At 48.3% G+C, this 19,553-nt stretch overlaps 1 protein-coding gene across 1 annotated transcript in view; it reads right to left on the bottom strand.

The window, feature by feature from the left end:
• LOC8030498 (ras-related protein Rab-34) overlaps window positions 1-19,553 on the bottom strand; it is a 42,967-nt gene that overhangs the window by 6,960 nt on the left and 16,454 nt on the right. The window contains exons 6-7 of the mRNA XM_042290099.1: window positions 13,705-13,838; window positions 9,291-9,381 (exon numbers count right to left, since the gene is read on the bottom strand). Of these exons, the coding sequence (XP_042146033.1) occupies window positions 9,291-9,381; window positions 13,705-13,838 (225 nt within the window). The remainder of the gene's footprint in view (window positions 1-9,290; window positions 9,382-13,704; window positions 13,839-19,553) is intronic.

Here is a 19,553-nt window from a genome sequence, read left to right as displayed (position 1 = left end):
TTAATTCGACGAAGGGTGGAGAAAGACCGCTCAGCCGTCGCAACACTAACGGGCAGTGTAGCGAGAACGCGCAGCAGAGTCCTGATGTTCGGATAGAGCTCTGGCTCCGACTCTTCAAGTGTCTCCACAGCTGTCGATGGAAGAGGCCCCTTCTCTTGTTCGCGTCTCCATTTCGCCGCCCACAGTGAAAATTCGGCTCTGATGATGGTCTGCAAAGCTACGTCCCCCATTCCGAGGAGCACGCCGTATTTTGCCGCCAGGATGCTGAGCTTTGCTTCAGCTCCCTTCTCATTCACATGGCGAGGCAAAAGTGTGTTGAGGCTGTACACCTCCAGCACCTCTTCCGGAAAACGCTGCTTAAGATCTTCCACGACAGATTCCACAAGAGGAATGTATACATGTGCGCGGAAGTATGACTCGGCTGTCTGTGGAGGCAATTTTTCGCAGCTCATTTGTCGTTGGACTAGACGAGGCACATCTAGTTGCGCTCCCATATTCTCGGCAATTTCTTCTGCATGCGCGAAAATTTCTCTGAAAGTCTTCTCGACGTTTAATGGGTTCCGCTTTTCGCTCAGGACGACGATCGTGTCTTTTACGATGTCCGAGGCACTGTTCATTTCCAGATCCGGCTTTTGGAGCAGCCGACTTAGGGGAAGCGTGACTGAGAGTACATCGTAGAGAGCTACGGTTGCAATTACAAATTCGGCATCCAGGATTGAGATAAGCAGTGATCTTGCCTTGGCAGCCGAGCTTGGTTCTCGCCATTGCGAAACCGTTTCCAACGCCTTTGCGATGCTTCCCAGGCTCTCTCTAAACTGCAAAACAGCGTCGTGACGTTCGACCCAACGTGTGTCGCATAACTTGGTCAGCTGTTTGCCAAGCTGGAGTTTCAAAACGGCGTTACGCTTGGGCGAGGCCGTAAAAAACGCAATGACTTCCCGCATTGTCCCGGTGGTGTTTCGGACACTTTGCACAGTTGATGTTTTGGATATAGAAAGGTTCAAGCTGTGGTTGAAGCAGGGGCATCGAACTGCATGCACGGCTACTTTTTGGATTTCCTGAATGGCACCGCAGAGCTCGGAAGTCATTACTGAGCATCCGTCTGTTGCAATGCCTACACAGCCTTTGGGGTTGAGAGACAATGACCTCAGTAGACTTAGCACGATTTTTCCGAGCTTGGTACCAGTCAGTGTTGGCTCCAGTGCGTCGTCTTCGTCTTGCTCTTCCTCGTCGGACCCGCTGTCCGACATGGACGAATTCCGATTCTGATTTGAATCTTGAGGCTTGAGTTCTCGAGGATCTAAGAAACCCACAAAATCTTCTCTGATCTTTAAATCATGTTCATACCTCAAAACAAGAGATAGCTGAGACTTGTGAGCCACGTCGGTTGTCTCGTCGAACATAATGCCATAATATTTGCTCTGCCGAACTCGTGCCAAGATCACGGACAGAACTTCGTCTCCGCAACATTCAATAAGGGCATTTTGAGTTGTTTTGCTTGTGAACATCTTCCTTCCTGTGGCTGTGGAGAGATGTTTTTCGAGGGCATGGTCACCACATTTCACTCTGAAGCGCAGCAGCTCCTTGAAGTTTCCTCCATTCTCTGAACTGTCATTGCCGTTCTTCCCAGTGACCACTGGGCCGTCATCCCGATGTCCACGGAAGGCAATATTCTGCCGGGCCAAGAACACAACGTTGTCGACAATCGAGACAAGCCGCGCGCGGTTTTCAGACACCTGCCGCATTCGCTGTGTATCGATCTGGTTTGCCACGACCCTTGCTGGGTCGCGACAAGCTTTCAGAAAAGCCTTGCCCGCTTCCACTGCTTCGATGTGATATCTAGCTTTGGAATGGGTTTCCAAAGCTCCATCTTTCCCCAGAAGCTTCGCGAATTTTTTCAAAGGCTCCGTTACAAGAGCCTGAAGGGCAACTGTCTTGTGTTTACCCCCAATGTGCCCGGTGGCAAAAAGAGGACAAAATTTGCAGAACAAACCTGCCTTGGCATCCGAGACAACCAGCCAAGGATATTTCAGCAGGTGGTCACTTCTGACGTACCTCCGTTCGACTGTCTGTCCCTTGTTGTGTTCGGAGAAAGGGAAGGAGTAACCTTGAGGTGGCATCCAATGGTGTTCGAGTAAGCCAACCACGGTGTGGTCGTCTGGCCTCGCCCCAACGAAGTTGCCAATGTCATATTGCAAACCAAAGTCAGCCGCTGGATTCCGAACTGTGTGGACGGCTGGATCTAGTGGGGTAGTTCCGTCAGAATTCTTGACCATGGGCGACGGGAGAGCCTCAATCTTGAGTTGTTCATCCACGCCATCAGACTTCAAAGTGAGCTTCGAGTCGTTGCTTGCAATGTCTGCCTCAGTGATAATCTTTTTGGGCACAGCTTGGAAGAAGTTATGCAGAGTGGTACTTTTCCGCTTGGACGACTTTGGTGGACCATCTTCACTCTATGTAAAAACAACTTGTTTTACTAAACAGATAGAACTCATTCATAAGTGACGTAATTTATAAATACCACGAGTGACTGAATCAGCACTAATTACCAATATCAGCTGTGCGATCTTATGCGTCTCAAGCCGAAGTGTAAATAGAACGTGAAAGTAGTAAAGGCTGCGTACACAAATACAAAGAAAATCTATTAGAAAAAATAGCTCAATATAACATACCAAGTCCCAAACGCTGGTTGGCTGGGGGTTCTTAAAACCATCAGTGTCTTTCCACGCCACGAAAGGATTTAGTGAGCGAATTTCGCATAAATATTTTGATTATCCATCGACCGAAAGAAACGCCGCACACAGTCTATGACTAATTTTTATGCATAGAAAGAGGAGGAAACAATTAATGTCTGCAGCGCGACGTTTTCGTTATGTCGCTGCGGATGGTGGAAAAGAAACGAACAGTCCACACGTTTCATTTAGCTTTTTTTTTTCCTTACTACCTATGTCAATTACTTTTCCGGCATGGGTCACGGCTACCAACCACCTCATACGCGAGCGAAGTGCAGAAAATGCCTCGTTATGATTTGTCGAAAGAGCAACGTCATTTTACGGCCTAAAGTGCAACTCACCATTGTAGCGGCTGCAGAACTCGACTCCCGGTTACTTCATCCGCCTTGGGCTCACTTTGTCTCTGGAGGTCAACAGCACTTTCTCGCTACCGGCCGAATCACTGTTTTGCCCAGGAGTGAACGTGTGAACGACAGGTCGAAAGCGCCGCCACTAAGCTCGAACGTGCGCGTCACCACGTCTTCCATGTCAATCGTCACTGAAAAACAGCGATCCGCGACGGAGAAGGGATGAATGGTGCAACACGGTAAAGAAGTCCACGTTTGGTTTCCCTCGCGGATCTTGGAGCTGCACTGTTCTCGGCGCTCTAAACTACCCAACTGACTCCCCTTCAAAGTAGCCTGACCGACCGTTCCTAACTTGTGAAACGTGAGCGCTGGCGTTGCCGAGTTACCTTCGCTCAGGCCCGGCGGCGCATCACTCAGAGCCCACACACGCACGCGTGTACAATGTGGTGACCTACGTTGCTGACCGCTCGAGAGAACTCGCCCTGCCTCGTGGCCTTGCTGCGCTCCTCCCGCTTCGGGAGAACGTAGCCGAGGAGAGGGGAATGCCCGTCGCCTAAGACGGGAAGCGAAAATGAACCAGTTGAGCTTTGGTATGCGCGCTCTCTTTGTATTTCTTGTTGACCTCGCTATCGCCATCTCAACAACACCTTGTTATGACCCGTCCCACCTCCATGTGTGTGTGAGTGCGTGGGAAGGTCATCGAAGCATTTTCCCAGTCGTTAAGACCACTTTGGGGGAAGGTTTCGCCCAGGCTTAGCCGAACGCTCGGGGCCTTGCCAGTCTGGCTGGCGTCAGTCGCTTCCGGGGAAGCGCCGCTCAAGGACTCCTCTCCCTCACGTCACGTGTCAACCCTTCGGACTTCTACCTGCGGCTGGCGCCGAGGCGGCGGAACGCGACAATGTGTGTTCCGTGCTTTCCCGATTCTTATCCGCCACGGTGGCGGGAGGGGAGATTAAACGGAGCCGGCTGTCTGCGGGGAAACAATCCAGGGAGCGTCCAGCAGCCAATTGAAGACCTTGGAGATGTTTCCCATCCCCATTCGCAGGATTCCAAAGTGGGGGGATAATCGTCGTCTTCAGGTCCGATTGTTCGGGAGATGGTCGTCTTCGATCACATATTTTGCTATGAAGTGAGAAAGGCTGGACGCCAGCGAGATGACCATGCTACCCGAGAGACATGGCTGGGCGTCGACACCGAACAACCTCCTTTCCACCCCTTTATCCGAGTCTTGCGGTAATAGTGGACTTTTCCCGCCTCTCTTCGCCTTTCAACCAGTGGTGCCAATTCAGCGGCACAGGATGGCTCTACAGAGGGACGGAGGGAGGAGGGAGCCTCGATACCAAAGCCGCCGCCTTCGTACAGGGTGGAGAGACGCTTTGGACGAGCCCGCGCCGCAAAGCTGCTATCTTAGGTTCTGAACTTTGAACAAACACCGCTTTCCCTTCGCCGGTACATTTCGCGTCTGGTAAACTTGTCCACTCCTGTCTCTCCATTTTTTTTATTAAATAACAAAGACGTTGCCAAGGAAAAACAGAAGGCCGAATCTACTGTCCTGCGTCGGTAGCACAGATCTAGTTTGCTGACCAAATAATCGCTACTTGACCAAAACCAAATACTAAAAAAAAAAAAAAAAAATTCAGAATTGTCTTGGGGGGGGGCGGCCGCCCCCCCGCCCCGCCCCCCCCCCCCCTAAATCCGCCCCTGGTGTGCGTGAGGGGGCTAGTTTGAACGAAGGACTCACAAAGCTACATTCTGCTTCCTCAAACTTCGCCCTAAATGGCCTTTGTCACGCACTGTGGCTTCCCTGGGGCTTCCCACTCCCAGTCCCAGCTCGAAAAAAAAAAAAAAAAACGGAAATTCCACAGAAACTGTATAGACAGTGATGGGCCTCGTTTCCTACAGCTCCGCAAAAACTTTCTTTTTTTTTTTTTTCGTTCGAAAAAAAAAAGAAGCAAATGTTATTTTTGTCATTTCATAAAAAAAGGCGTGTGCTGAGGGGGAGGCCGGGGGGGGGGGGGGGGGGGGGGGGTCCCGTGGACAAATTGTATCGGTTACAAGTAATTTTATTACTTGACAAAGTAATCAGATTACTCTCGTGATTACTGCCTAATAAAAGTAATCAACTGATTACAAAATTACTTCAAAAAGTAATCGATTAGAAGTAATTTGATTACTTGTAATGCGTACGGTACAAGTGTAGGTAGGTCTAGAGTCACTGAATGTTCCCAGATGCCGAAACTCCCAGGCTCGATAACGGCAAAATAACGGCTCAATTTTTTTTATTGTTATTATTATGAGCGTTTAGAAAGTTTTTTGTGTTTTTTTGCGCAAAAACAAATGGAAGCTCTTCTTGTAGGTACGTTTATTAGAGATTAGTACAGAATGATAGGAGCGAGATGTTATCATAAAAGGTTAGTTTACAATGTCTTCCGGCACAATTAAAGAGGCCACGAAACGAATTTTGGGCTGGGATAAATGATTGTAAATCGGGTCTTTACTAATCGCATATCGCTTAGTTGGCCAAAAGAAAGAGGCTAGAAAGTCAAAAGCCAGCTTTTCGGTACGAACATTTGAAAATATAGCGGACTATTTTGTACCTTCTTGCCCTCGAAAGCTCTCCGCCTTTTCACTACGATACATCCGCGGTTCCCAAAGCGCTTCAGCGGTGCCAACCTGACGTCAGCCGAGCCCAGCTCACGCATTGGACACGAGAACTGCGTCACTCGGGCGTATGCGCTCGTCAACAATCAATCCGTCGAGGAATATTTGGATTCGCGTTCGTGGCCAATGAGTGCCCTGACGGAACTTATTGTCACTGGCGAATGACAAGTTCTATGTTGTGCGTAAATAGCGCGGTGGAAGCTAAGAGTCATCGCACCGGTGCCGAACAATGTCACAACGACGTGATTTCACAATTCGCATTTGAGTTGAGGATTAATGCTAAGGAGGGAGAAGTAGGAAAATCGTTTCATGACCCCTTTAATATTGTTTGTATACAGCCACGGGGAGAGCATGACGCCCCACAGCCGTCACAGCGGACGCTATCGAATGCGACACTCCGGAAACATTCAGTGACTCTAGGTAGGGAAACGGTGTTGGTAGGCCTAGGCGGTGTTCGCCGAACCCCGGACGACTCTGTTCGTTAAGTCGTAGCTTTCTTCCGCTTCCGCCAGTCGACCGGGTGTAATTCGAGCGTTCGCCTCTGCGAACACGCCAACACACAACAAAAATGAAATGTCACGGCGCATTACAAAATTACGTTAGTTTAACAGACAGCGGGAGTTTCGTACGGTGACATCGTTACCCGTTGTATATTATAAATATAGCCAGTGCACTAAAACCGTTAGCTCGGGGTCTTTAAATCGCGCAGTATAGTGATACACGATCGCACGCCGGTACGATGCAGATGGGCGATTGAACCCCGAGTTCTTGCGGATTCTGCAGCGTGAGCTCCGTGCTTTGAATGGAGCTCGCGTTCGCGCATTTCTCCACGTGCTCTGCTCTGCAGTGCGTCGACATACTTGGCCAATGATCCCGCACCGCACTTGGCTTAGCCTACAGCACGGTGGCCTACAGCCACTAAATGAGATACGCTTAGAATATAAGCACTCGTTTCCCCGATATTGTTTGGGCGCCGCCATCTTTGTGCTTAGTACAAAGCAGACGCAACTTCCGATCGTCATGATTCAAAAGTGCTACTTCCCCAGCATTAGTTTCGGTGTTGGGAAGCTCCTGCAATATATTGTTTTGCTTTGTCACGAACTGTTTAAACATTTATACAGGACGGAAAAGCGTTTCCTGTGGTTTCAGATGCAGCTTCAGAAAACTGACAACCATGAATTTAAGCACCAATATTCGTAAGTGTCATTACTTTGAAGCGTAGCTTATTTAGTGGCTCCAGCTTAGCTTGACCCCACGGGCACAGAAAGTGAATGAACTGCATGACCTCGCACTCCTGGCGCTACTTCAGTGGCTTCATCAGCCCCGTTGGCTGCACTTTGATTTAAGGTAAAGCGAAGCAAATATTCAGATCTTAGTTTTTTACAAACCAACTCAACAAAAATCATGGAACACGCCCCAGCAAAAAAATAAAATAAAATAAAATAAATAAATAAATAAATAAATCGCGGGTTTGTTTTGACTAACTAAAGATCTTTTGACGTGCAACTGAAATCTCAAGATTGACTTCCGTCAGATCATGGGCACTTCGGTAGGTATTCAAACTCGGCAAATAGGGATTCATAGGCCAGCGCGTTGGCTCAAAGCCACTGAGACGTTTTAATGTTTAGTGTTTTATTTTATTATCATTGCCATGTAAGAGCCACAACGGAGGTTGTGAAACAAAATATAGTGAAACCATTCCAACAAGCACAGTTCGATTGCGAAAATGATTTCTGCAATTGATAAAAAAAATATTCAATTGTTTTTGCATACGTGGCGGAATCCCAACTGGCTGAATCGCTTTCATATGGCGCCCATTTCATTTTGATCGCGTTAGGCATGCGTACGGACGCGCAGTAGAACGCGCGCAAAAGCAGCTGTGGTGCAACCGCATCCTAGCGCTTGTTGTTTTCGCATCTCTAGCTAGCTCACTGCGGGCATCCAGGCATCTGACACCCTAACATATGGTGCTTTTTCTGTCTTTCACGTGGAGTTCCTAGCGGCACATGACGGCAAACGCACATCAAGCTATACTTGAACACTTGTCGCCATCTGTATTTTATATTAAGAAACTGCAACTTGCCGTAAGTGAATGGGCAGAGTTTGAGGCCCAGTAACATTCTTCACGTGTAATATATCGATATGAAATCTCTTGAAAATCTAATATCAAAGGATGCTTCGTAATTTAATGTCTCGTAATTTTGATTAGTTAAAGTGATTCCGTTTTTATAAGACGATAAAGAAATACCATTTTAAACTAATTTTCTTATTTTAAAATATGCATTATCTGTACAGTAAATTGATTACTTTTTTAATTAATTACATCAGATAGACCGTTCACGCAAATTACCGTGAACGATGGAACGTTATAACTAGAGAAATAATGTCTTCAGTATTAGAGAGCGCGGTCTATTAAAAGCTGAATATTAAACTAACCACTCAAAATTATTGTAATATCGCGACATTAAAATATAGTTGAAAAGCAGTTCTTTAATTTGAAATAAACATTGTGACTGTAGGATACATGGAAAAAAAGTTATAAACCAACAAAAAGTGAAAGCCGTTTACAACTCCCTGTAACGCCGAATTAGAGCGCAGCTCTTGAGGAGGAGGAGGGAAGGGTACTGGGAGGGGTGAAGTGACCTTGGGGGGTCGTGACCTTGAGGGGTCACGTGACGATGCCGATGATGTCATTAGTGACGTCACTGATGACGTCATCAGCGATGATGACGATGACGATGCGGATGTCGGTGACGTCATCAGTGACGTCACTGATGACGTCATCCGTGATGATGACAATGACGATGCGGATGCCGTTGACGTCATCAGTGACGTCACTGGTGACGTCATCAGTGATGATGACGATGACGATGCGGATGCCGGTGAGGTCATCAGTGACGTCACTGATGACGTCATCAGTGATGGTGACGACCATGCGGATGCCGGTGACGTCATCTGGTAGGTCACGTGACCTCGGCGGGGAGGGGTCACGTGACCCTGGGGGTGGTCACGTGACCTTGGGGGTGTCACGTGACTTCGGGGGTCACGTGACCTCAGGGGGTCACGTGACTTGGAAGTGTCACGTGACCTCAGGGGGGTCACGTGACGTGGGGTCACGTGACCGCTGGGGAGGGGTCACGTGACCTTGGGGGTCACGTGACCTTGGGATGACCTTGGGGGCCGCGTGACCTTGGGGGTCGTGTGACCTTGGTTACGCCGACGCCGGCGGCGACGCCGACGGCGACGGCGACGCCGCTCAAGCCGGGAACGGGCCCCTAAGAGCTGCGCTCTAAAAAGGAACAAAACGCCATGCACGGTGAGGTTGCACCGTAAGCAAAGCGCGTAGGCGGCCATAGCTGTGTGCGCGACTACTGAGCGCGAGCTGACGGCGAGCTTCCACAGCTGTTTTGCAAGGCGCATTCCGCACCATCAAGGCTGCCGGTCTTAGCAGCCTGTGAATGTGAGCTCTAAACAGCGAACTCAAATATGACGTCCAGGGAACACGGTTGTGTAATTGCGGCTTCCCCGTAAGACCCGAAGGCGGACGCACCTGACTTGGCAGAGACGGACCAATACTCTGCGTCCAGCCTCCGCGCGATCTTCGTGGCGTCCTCTTCCATGCCGTCCAGAACGCCGTCACTCTGAGCCAAGAACCAAAGCAGCGAAAGAGTGTTACCGAACAACGGACATTGCACGCACGTAAAAACATTTACAAGAACATGAATGTTATCCTGATCATTCTGATAAACCCGGAGAGCACAGAATGCGAGAATGCTATAACAAAAACTTTACCGCAAGTTTTTTTTTTTTGTATAGCTGCGTGCGGGGCCTCGAATTCTTAGTGCACTTTAATTGCGAGGAACACGTTTGAGGTACCTGAAGGAATCGCGAGGGGGAAGAGGTTTACCGCGCTCCCTCTATATTGACTGTTGTCGAAATTTAATTGTGACGTCATACGCCAGCTGAGATATCCCTCGGTACGTTATAACTAGGATTACGAGTTTTCGAATAAATCCGACAAAATACGAAACACACTCGCCGGTAAAATTTTCGTGAATTCGGATTGATCCGAAAAACACGGAATTTCGATGTCACAAGGCGAAACAAACAAAAAAACAAAAAACAAAAAAAAAAACATGGTATTCTACAACTAAGCTTGCTCACAGCAGAGGGTCCATGGCCCTGAGGACAGGCACCTCCACTTAATTTTTTTTTTTTTTGTTTTTTAAACCTCTGGCTGGGCTCACCGCTTATCTTGTCATGTTTTGCGCTGAACAACGGGGTCATTGTAAATTTGGATCACGACAAAAGCCACTGTTCGTCTTTGCAGTTCTTAGAAAAAGGCGACTTTGTGCTTTGCCAAGAGGGAAAGCTACCACCACGGGAGGGAGGGGGAAGCTAAAGGCTGTATCTCACCACCCCACCCCGCGCAGCCGCGGGGTGAAGCGGTGGAATGGAATGGGAAGAAAACGAGCTCTCCGCAGACTACACCGAGGATTTCAGTTATTACAAGGTATCAATATTTATTAAAGCAACATTTGTTTGCAAGCTTAGTTGTGGGACAGTCAGTATTGCCAGTGGCGTACCAACTTGTTTTTGAGTGGCGAGGGCAAACCAGAACCCCCCCCCCCCCCCTCCTGGGCCGGGGGGGGGGGGGGGGGGCGGTGGCCTCTGTATCCCTGCCCAGTAGCGGCTGTTTTAGGGGGACAAAACACATGCCTTGCCCCCCACTCTGAGAATTGGGGGGGGGGGGGGGGCAACCGTCCCCTTGCCCCCCCCCCCCCCCCCCCCCCCGGTTGGTACGCCCATGAGCATTACCACTGACAAAGACGCGAATGCCCGATTCAGTCGAAGAAATATTATTCGACAAAGGTGAGTTCTTGTGAATTTAGGGCAGGCATGTGTCCGGATGATATTCGTTTTTATTTGGAATTTTGTAAAAAAATTGCGCACACACCAAAATCAACCTTCGTATTTCGGAGAAACGAAAACCTATCACAAATATTCTCCAATAAACTCCAAATTAAAAAAAAAAAAAGACGAATAACGCCAAAAAGCATTTTCCAAATTTCACGAGAAATAAACTCCGAAAACACGAAACCCTATGTTGCGATCCAGACTGTCATGTCGTGAGTCCATGCTTTATCATTCGGGAGCCAGCTCATCATCCGCCGGCGGTCGCCGGCGGTCGCCTGCGGTCGCCTGCGGACTAAATATGCTGGAGTAAATATGACTTCCCACCGACGCCCGCCTGCGGGCTAGGTATGGACTTCAGTACGACTCGCCTGCGACAGTCGCCTGCGCACTAAGTACGCTGGACCAAGTATGACTTTCCTCTGACGTTTGCCTGGGATCTAAGTACACTGAACTGAGTACGGCACGCCGCCGACACTCGCCTGCGGACTGAAGTATCCTAAGTATGACTCGCCACCGACGGTCTCCGTCGAACTAAGCACGACTCGACGGCGATTGTCGCCTGCATACCAAGGTGTTTTTAGGTGCAATGTCTGTCCGTTGTTCGGTAACACTCTTTCCCTCTGGTTTTTGACTCAGAGTGACGGCGTTCTGCGCGGAGGCTGGACTAAATATGCTAAACTAAGGATCACTCACCGCAGACAGTCAACTACTATACCACAGGCGATCGTCAGCGACAAGTCGTACATAATCGAACTGCTTGCGCTCTCTTTCGCCCCCTTTCTGTGGCGCTAAGCAAAGGCGTTGGAATCCGGATCGCACGGTCAGCAGTCCGAAGTCCAACTAAGCCCCGTGGAAAATCTCGCTAGGGCCCTATAGGGCTCCTGGTTTCGATTAGTTGCGCAGACTCCGATTGTGCCAAGGTATGCTTTTGTATCAATTATAATCCCTACGCGTGCCCTCTATATGTCTCGGATGGTTATGCATTGCATGTTAAGGGTCGGCTCGTTTCACGTTGCCTTGGCCTGCATATAAGGCTGTTTCGTCACACTCGAGCGTTAAAGGGATACTGAACCGAACTTTCCAGCTCACAAAACAAGGCTGGACGGATAGGCGGGACGCTGCAAAACCCAAAAACATCACTCATGCAGCGATATCTCTAACGGATCGCCGTATTTTTTGGAAAAGAAGTGCGCGATTGAACACGGCAGACGAGGCCGACAAGACAAGTGACGTCACGATCCTCGTTTCCTCTCCTCCTCGCTACGTCCCGTCGAGCAGGTGAACCGAAGCGAGGTGGAGAGAAGCGAGGCTGCTTCCCCTCATTCTCAAATTTTCCAGGAGGACAATGACGTCATAGCCCTCGCCATTTATCGCGCCCTTCTTTTCCAATAGTACGGCCATCGTTTGGGATGTCGACGCTTGAGTGATGTTTTAGAGTTCGTAGCGTCCCGTTCAACGCTTCTACGGCACTATTTTGTGAAATCCAGAATTTCGGTTCAGTATGCCTTTAAGGGCGATTTACACACTTGCGTTGAGACCGACCGAGTGCGGCTGCAACGGCTTGTCACGTTAATCCTTTTACGGGTTGCCATGGCGACGGGGTTTCGAGCCGCGTATACAATTCCGCCCCGTTGCCATAGCAATCCATAAAAAAATTTACGTCCAAGCCGTTGCAGTCTCGGTCGCACTAACGCAAGTGTGGAAACCAGTTTTTACTCTTTCGCATAACATCCAGATCATAAGCACGTATTGATACGAACAGGGTTGCCTTGACTGAACCTAATATGGTCACAGTCACAGGGTCGACAAATACTCGTGTCGCGGTCAGCCCCACCGAGAACTTTTTTCGTACATACAGATTGCACCGACGGTCATTTCGTCCTCCATTCTGGGGCTCTCGACTCGTCAAAGCGCAGAGTCATCGTCCTCGCGAGAGTTCAATCGGTGCGCTCTGTAAAGTTAGATGTGTTTGGCGTGAGCCCCTGGTCGTTTTATCACTCACGAGCCTTACCGCGCCTCTGTTACATCTATGTTTTGGTACTTCGTAGCAAGCAGCAGCTATACTTTGTTTTACCGTAGCGCAGCCGGGGGTCGATTGCGACAATCAAGCATGACTGAAAACGCAACGTCTCCGCGTTCGCTACCTCTCTGTGCGTATGTTATCGAAACCTATTAACCACAGTGAATACGCCGTGACCTCGCACCTTCGGTGTGTGTGCGTTTGTGGGTCTTACAACCTTTGACTGTTAGGGTGGTTAGGACCTCATACCCCCCAGATGAAGTCATTTGCAAGTCTGCCCCGCCCCCTTGTGAGCACGTGCTAGAGGCGTCCTGCACACGGATCGTAACTTTGGCAGTCTCGGGACCACACGTTCTTGTTCACTTGATAGTATAGACATGGCAGCGGTCAAAAGCTCAAAGTAGAACACTCGGCGGGAAAATCGGCGAGATCGCCGACTTTCTCGACGACTGTCCAACTTACTAGAGCCCCAGGTGAGCTCTTACAGGTGGCGAGCTGCAAAGGGGCTACCGCAACGTGCGTTATACGTCGTCAAGATTGTCGTTCCCGGCAGACGACAAACGGAATCCCGTTCTGGTGATGCACAATGAACACCGACCTGGATCATCCGGTGATGCCCTGAAAATGGCGGCCTAATGCCGCTGCCGGTATATAAAAAAAAAAAAAAAAATCTGAGGGAAGTTTGCGAATTGCGGCATTTGATTTTTAAATATTTTAGTTCATTGCAGACACGCATAATTAAAACTTCTATCTTTTCAGGCGTTCCGCTATACTGCGCCACTGAAGAAACCTACGACATGAAGCTTTTCCTTTTCAAAAGTTTCCGCCATCCAGTAGCTGCTGCGACAGTTAACCAAGACCGTCATTGTTCGGGCGCGTGCCCTGAGCTTGTATTGGACACGAGCGCTGACGTGCAGCCTTCGGCGAAGGCTCGGATCCAATCGACGCTTCGGGCCCAAGCAATGGCTACCGCCAATGCTGCCCGAAGAACTTTTGCAAAGAGTGCATTGAACGAGCGGGAACTCACGACGAGGTCCTTCTTGGTGCCCACGAGGAAGCGCAGCGGGTCGTGCCCCCCGTTGCTCTCGAGCGTCTCCTCCAGCCACTTGGGCGTGTTGTACAGGCTCGAGGCCAGCGACAGGTCGAACACCAGGATCACCACTGGAAGACATCACCGGAGCAGGACGAGGAAAAGAGTTACTATACTGTAAAGCCCCTAGTCACTGTAGTCTGTTGCAGGTTAAGAATGGCGGCACAAGACCCTCCAGCAGAACTCTCTGCTCGCCATGATTGCTGGTATCCTCCACTAGCCTCCTTTACAGCGTTCGCTCTGCTATTCTTAACGTGCAACAGAACCAGCATCGCACGATGCTGGTTCTAGGTGTTCATTAGAAATGTGTAGCACGTCGTGAAAAGGGGCACCTAGGCTATATTGTATGGCCCAACGTGAACCCGCATCATGTCGCTATATTATTGCCATGTTCAGGTTGTCTGAGCAGATGACGGCCATCTCAAAACAAGCGCCATGTTACGGGTCTAATTTTAATGAAAGTTAGTGGTGCGCTTTCTGAAAAGTGCAGCTTTCTGACGCCGATTTTTTTTTTTCTTTTTCTGAATTGCCCAAATAGTTGCAATCATGAAGCCATCCACTTTTCTCTCGCTTCCTCCTCTCCCCCTTCTACCCTGTCCACCGTTGACTGTTTCCCCCTCCCCCATGGCCAGGAGGATCTTCTGCCTTGGAGAATCTCAGGTCTGGTCGTCGGCCTTTAACACGATTATTGGGTTCCGGTTTTTGCGATTGGTAACTTGTGAGGTGCCAGGGCGGATCTCTGTAGAAAACTTTGTTTGTATTCAATACGCTTGTGCTCCGGTGGTGTAGATAGTGCTATACCCGATACTGCTGTACCCTTCGGATAAGAAATATCTGTGCACGCTTTCGGTGGATAACTGAAGAAAAAAATAAAGAAAGAAGCCGAGCGCTTTCTGAATGCTATAAAATACACCGGCAAACATCGCCGTATATAGACATTGTACCTATGTACACTCTTTATATTATAGTGCATGCACGCACCACTCGCGAAGTCATCTATAACGTCAGGGTGTGGGTAATAATGACCGCGTTTTGTCGCTTCGCATGTTGTTCTCGATTATTCTTATGGCATTGATGCAAATCTTCGGTAATGACCCCGTGGTTGATTGACAGGTTATGGGAGATAAAAAAAAAATTGCTAAAAAAAATACGATTACGATCGGACAACTGCTTTGGACCCTGACACGAATACGGATTCCCGTGAACTGCGGAAACGATGAGGCAACCGTCGAACGAAAGCACATTCCTGCTGCCAAGGCAACCCGCGGAGCGATCCTGCATCCGTGTCGGACTGTTTTATCTTTCTCGATGTTTTTATTTTTGTTTGATAGATGATCTCATTGTCTTAAATAAGCTATCTCGCCAAAAGGCTGGCTGTAATAATTCGACGCCGTAGAAAATGGGTGTCTCACATGTTCGCTACAAGCTAAAGAACAACGTCCGAACGAATAAGAAAAAAAAACGGGCACGAGAAACAACTCCCAAAGTGGGATTTTGTCACTTTTCATTCTCAAAAGCTACGATGTAATACACAGTGCGGCCAAGTTAACGCAAACACGATATTGGCGTCTTTTCTAATTTTACTAAAACAAAGCAATGGTAATATAGTAATAGTAATTTTAATCTTAAAGGAACACTAATGCTCGCCGAGGTTTTAGAGCGCAGCTCTTAGGGGCCCGTTTCCAGCCTGAGCGGCGTCGGCGTCGCCGTTGGCGTCGCCGTCGGCGTAACCGCGCCCCTCCCGTCATTTTATCTCCTCCTCCTCCCCTCCTCCTCCTCCTCCCCCTCCTCCTCCCCCTCCTTCTCCTCCTCCCCTCATTGTGTAGTATGGTCCGGGCGGGTCACGTGACCTCGAGGGGAGGGGGTCACATGACCCGTTTCCAGCCTGTGCGGCGTCGGCGTCGGCGTCGCCCCTCCCCCTCCTCCTCCTCCCCCTCCGCTCCTCCTCCTCCCCCCTCCTCCCCCGCCAAGGTCACGTGACCCCGGGGGGTGACTCCCCTCCCCCCGCCGAAGTAACGTGACGGCCCGCCCAAGGTCATGTGATCCCGTCCCCTCGAGGTCACGTGACCCCCCGGACCTCTGCCCTCCTCCTCCTCCCCCTCCCCTCATTGTCTAGTATGGTCCGGGGGGGTCACGTGACCTCGGGGGGAGGGGTAAAGGAGAGGGAGGGGGAGCAGGAGGGGAGGAGGACTAGCAGGCATGATCACGAGGGAGGAGGAGGAATATACCCTCCACTCCTCCTCCTCAAGAGCTGCGCTCCAATTCGGCGTTACAGGAAGTTGTAAACGGCTTTCACTTTTTTATCTGAACATGACCTAGAAGAGTCCAACTACCCAGAGCACAATATGCGGCTCTAAATTCGTTTTCTTTCCGTCAGAAAACAGTCGATCGAGAAATGGCCGGTTTCAGTCAAGCTCACTCTCTCTTCCAAGGTCACGTTGCGCTCAAACTATGCGTACCAAATATATTCCAAGTCGTGTGTCACCTAACGCACACATTCAATAGTAAAAATAAAAAAGAACATGAAACCCATTTTTTTTTTTGGGGCATCCCAAAAAACTACAAATACGCTTATTGAAAAAGAAAAATTGTAGCACAGATCAGAGGAAGTACATGTACACGTCATTCTCAATACGGCGACGTGCTACGGGGCTGGACAACGCGAGTGCGGCGCACGACGAACGAACGTTACGACCGACGCGGGGCCGCTGCTCCGGAACTGTCGTTCGTGGTACCGGCCAGTCGATCTTCGAGCGCAGAACATCGAGCGGAACGGTTATAAGTGAGAACTTAGAAGCAATCGTCCGACAACCTGTGCACACTAAAGTCCCTCGATGTTTTTAAAAATATCCAGGGACGTTAGTGCACACAACTTCGTCGTTATCTTTGTTGTCTGCTTAATACAAAAAGCAGAGAGAAAAAAAAAAAAAAAAAAAAAAAAAAACGCCGTCGGGTGTAGCCACGGAACCTCGGCAACATTCTCCTCTACATTTCTCCCTCCTCCTCGGTAGACATCGTAGCGTACACATGTCGCGGTCATGAGCTTCCGTGCTCATGTTTCGGTTTCGGTTTAGAGTAGTTAGGTTTATTTTTTTATTTTCTCGCTTTATTAAAACATAGGTGGCCTTCTAGCAAAATATTAATTGGGTAGTCCCCTCACACCATAATAAATCGCCTAAAAAAGAAATGAAACTTTTTTTTTCTTTTTTATACCCACGTCAGATCGTAGAATGATGATCCAGGCCATATTTTTGATATATATATATACTTTTTAATATATGTTAAAGTCATGTTCTTAAGAGCAGCATTCAGGTACTATATATGCGAACGCCGTAGCTAATTTTCTTTCGGTGACATTAAATTTCGAAGCTCGAGGAGCGGAGATTGCCAAGGTTTCGCTATGGAACTTTGCAGAGCCGTCAATTTCACAGCTGCAACTTAATGGAAGTTTAAAGAAAATAAAAAGGTGAGTTTTTTTGTTTTTTTTTTCATATATGACGTTTAATTTTGCAACATTTGGAGAAGTTGGCTGCTTTCTGCATTAGTACCAAAACTACAATAAACACTAAGGATATTTTTCTTATATATCCTTAAAATTAATTCAAAGATGATCATTTTGATATATTTCGCTTCGTTTTCTACAAAGTAGTTCGTTAGTAAATAATTTATGCGTGTATTTCTAAAACACGTTCATTTGACATGTTTTGTAAAATTGTTTTGCATGGAAACATTTGGTAAAATAAAAAGGCAAAAGCGTGCATGCTTCGGCGTGTAATAGACGGCTGTGCACAGCACCACAGCGAAACCTTGACAATCTCCACGCCTCGAGCTTCGAAATTTTATATCTCCGGAAGAAAATTAGCTACGGCGTTCACATATAGCTGAATGACCCTCTCAAAGACATGGTTTTAACATATATTTTGTTTTACATAAATATAAAAAATATGAACCAGATCATCATTGCACTATCTGACGTGGGAACACCCTATATTTTTTTAATCACCGGCCTTCATCCTTTCCGGTATGCTATTTAAATTCAGAATATTGATTGTGAAATCGGCAAATGAAAATGATGCCAAATTCCACCATTCAAATATACCCGGGCTTTTTAGTGCCGTGACGTCGACAGTGGCAAGCAAGCTTGCCAGTCGAGCAGGAAGTCTAAAAATTTACTATGCCGAGCATTTGATTCTAGCTGCTGCTCGGGTGGCGTAGCCAGCTCCCAAAGCATTCACTTGACACCCTGAAACTGCTTGTATTCCGTTGGGAACAAAGTCTACGGTTTAAATAGTGAATCTCTGCCAGCAGCTGGCGTGACTTTTTCATTTATGCCAGTAGAGATTTTCAGTTTGAAAAACACAATGAGGACCAAAATAATAATTTCGATACCTTCGCGAGAAAAAAAAAAAAACATTTGGCCTCATAAATGGGATACTATTTTAGCGATGTGTGTTGGTGCGTTTAAAAAACTTTCAGATAAATCCGGGACCATAAAGATAACCCCGGAGTACAACTTTGAGGCAATACAGAATTTCCTTGGAGCTGAGGCAAAAAGGTATTGACGAACACCATATGTTGCCGTTTAAACTGGTCATCGATTGTTGCGCGTGCTCCGTGAATATAGCCTATTGAGTGTCGCATATATGTGGCAGCATATTCCTGGAGGGATCACAGGCTGCACCACCCGAATCTATCAGCGTTGTATCAACCGGCGGACACTTCGAGCGCCTTCCGGTTTGCTATTTCAGCGCCATCTCTTATCCGTTGGTATTCTATTAAGTCTTTCCGGTTTACGCCGGAAAGTTTATTTAATAGGATGAGATACATATTATTGTTGCTACTTACAAATTTCAAAAATTATCCTGGTAAGATGAAACAAATATCTTGGTTAGCTAAAGTTTCGCCCTCATACTTTGCTCTCATTGGCCGGTTGTTTTTTGTATTTTGACCGTTGAGAACAGTTGCGCGTCGGCTGCCGCGCTCGCGGATGCGTCGGCTGCTCGAGGGAGCCTGTGCCAACGGTGCGGTGGTGGTTTTCGTTTGCGGCAGCGGGCAGTGGCGTTGACCTATTGGTTATCGGTCTATTTCTTCTACCAAAACACGGAGGAAACGAAACCTTGTCTATTGCTCGACTCAGTGGTGCTCTAATTCCAGTGGCAACATCTCTGCCAAGTTCTTTGGGTTCCCGGTCGAGTGACGAAAGGTAAAGACGGGCTGCTATACTTTTGGTTATACAGTTTCGGATTGCCGAAAACTTGCTGGTGCATGTTTCTTTATGGAAGAGTTATTGTAAAAGGTCACAAGGGACAGCGCATGTATTTTAAAATGGGCGGTGTGGGCGGTATCGGTGTTAGAGCACCGCAGCTCGGTAGCTCGTGCGTGGAGCAGCTCGCTGCAGAAGGAACCTGCGAGAAACCCCGGCGATCGAATCACTGTCGCTAACTACCGCAAAGTTAAATGTGTGATTGCAGGTCTGTGAATACTTGAATAGTAGTTTCGTGTAGATTTTGTTACTTTGTTGTGCTGTGCAGTGAACGTTTTTTTTTTTTTTTTTCTTCTTCTTCTTTGTATAACGAGCGTGCCTAATAAAAAGAGAACTTGCAAAAGAAGTTTGGACTTGTGCTCAAACTGGCGATGTGCGCCCATCTTAAGCCGCTAAACAGCAGCGGCTGGGCGTGCTTTGCATTCATTCATTCACGATTTTATGAGAACTGGCTGTCACTGAACATGCACTGTTGCTAAGCCGATCTCAATCGAGCGAGGCAAAGTCAAGTGCAATTGTTTCG

The sequence above is a fragment of the Ixodes scapularis genome, unplaced genomic scaffold (assembly GCF_016920785.2).
Source record: "Ixodes scapularis isolate PalLabHiFi unplaced genomic scaffold, ASM1692078v2 PGA_scaffold1__304_contigs__length_218370807, whole genome shotgun sequence".
Classification (NCBI taxonomy): domain Eukaryota; kingdom Metazoa; phylum Arthropoda; class Arachnida; order Ixodida; family Ixodidae; genus Ixodes; species Ixodes scapularis.
The sequence above is the reverse complement of the archived record's forward strand: the minus strand, read 5'-3'. Positions and strand labels throughout refer to the sequence as shown.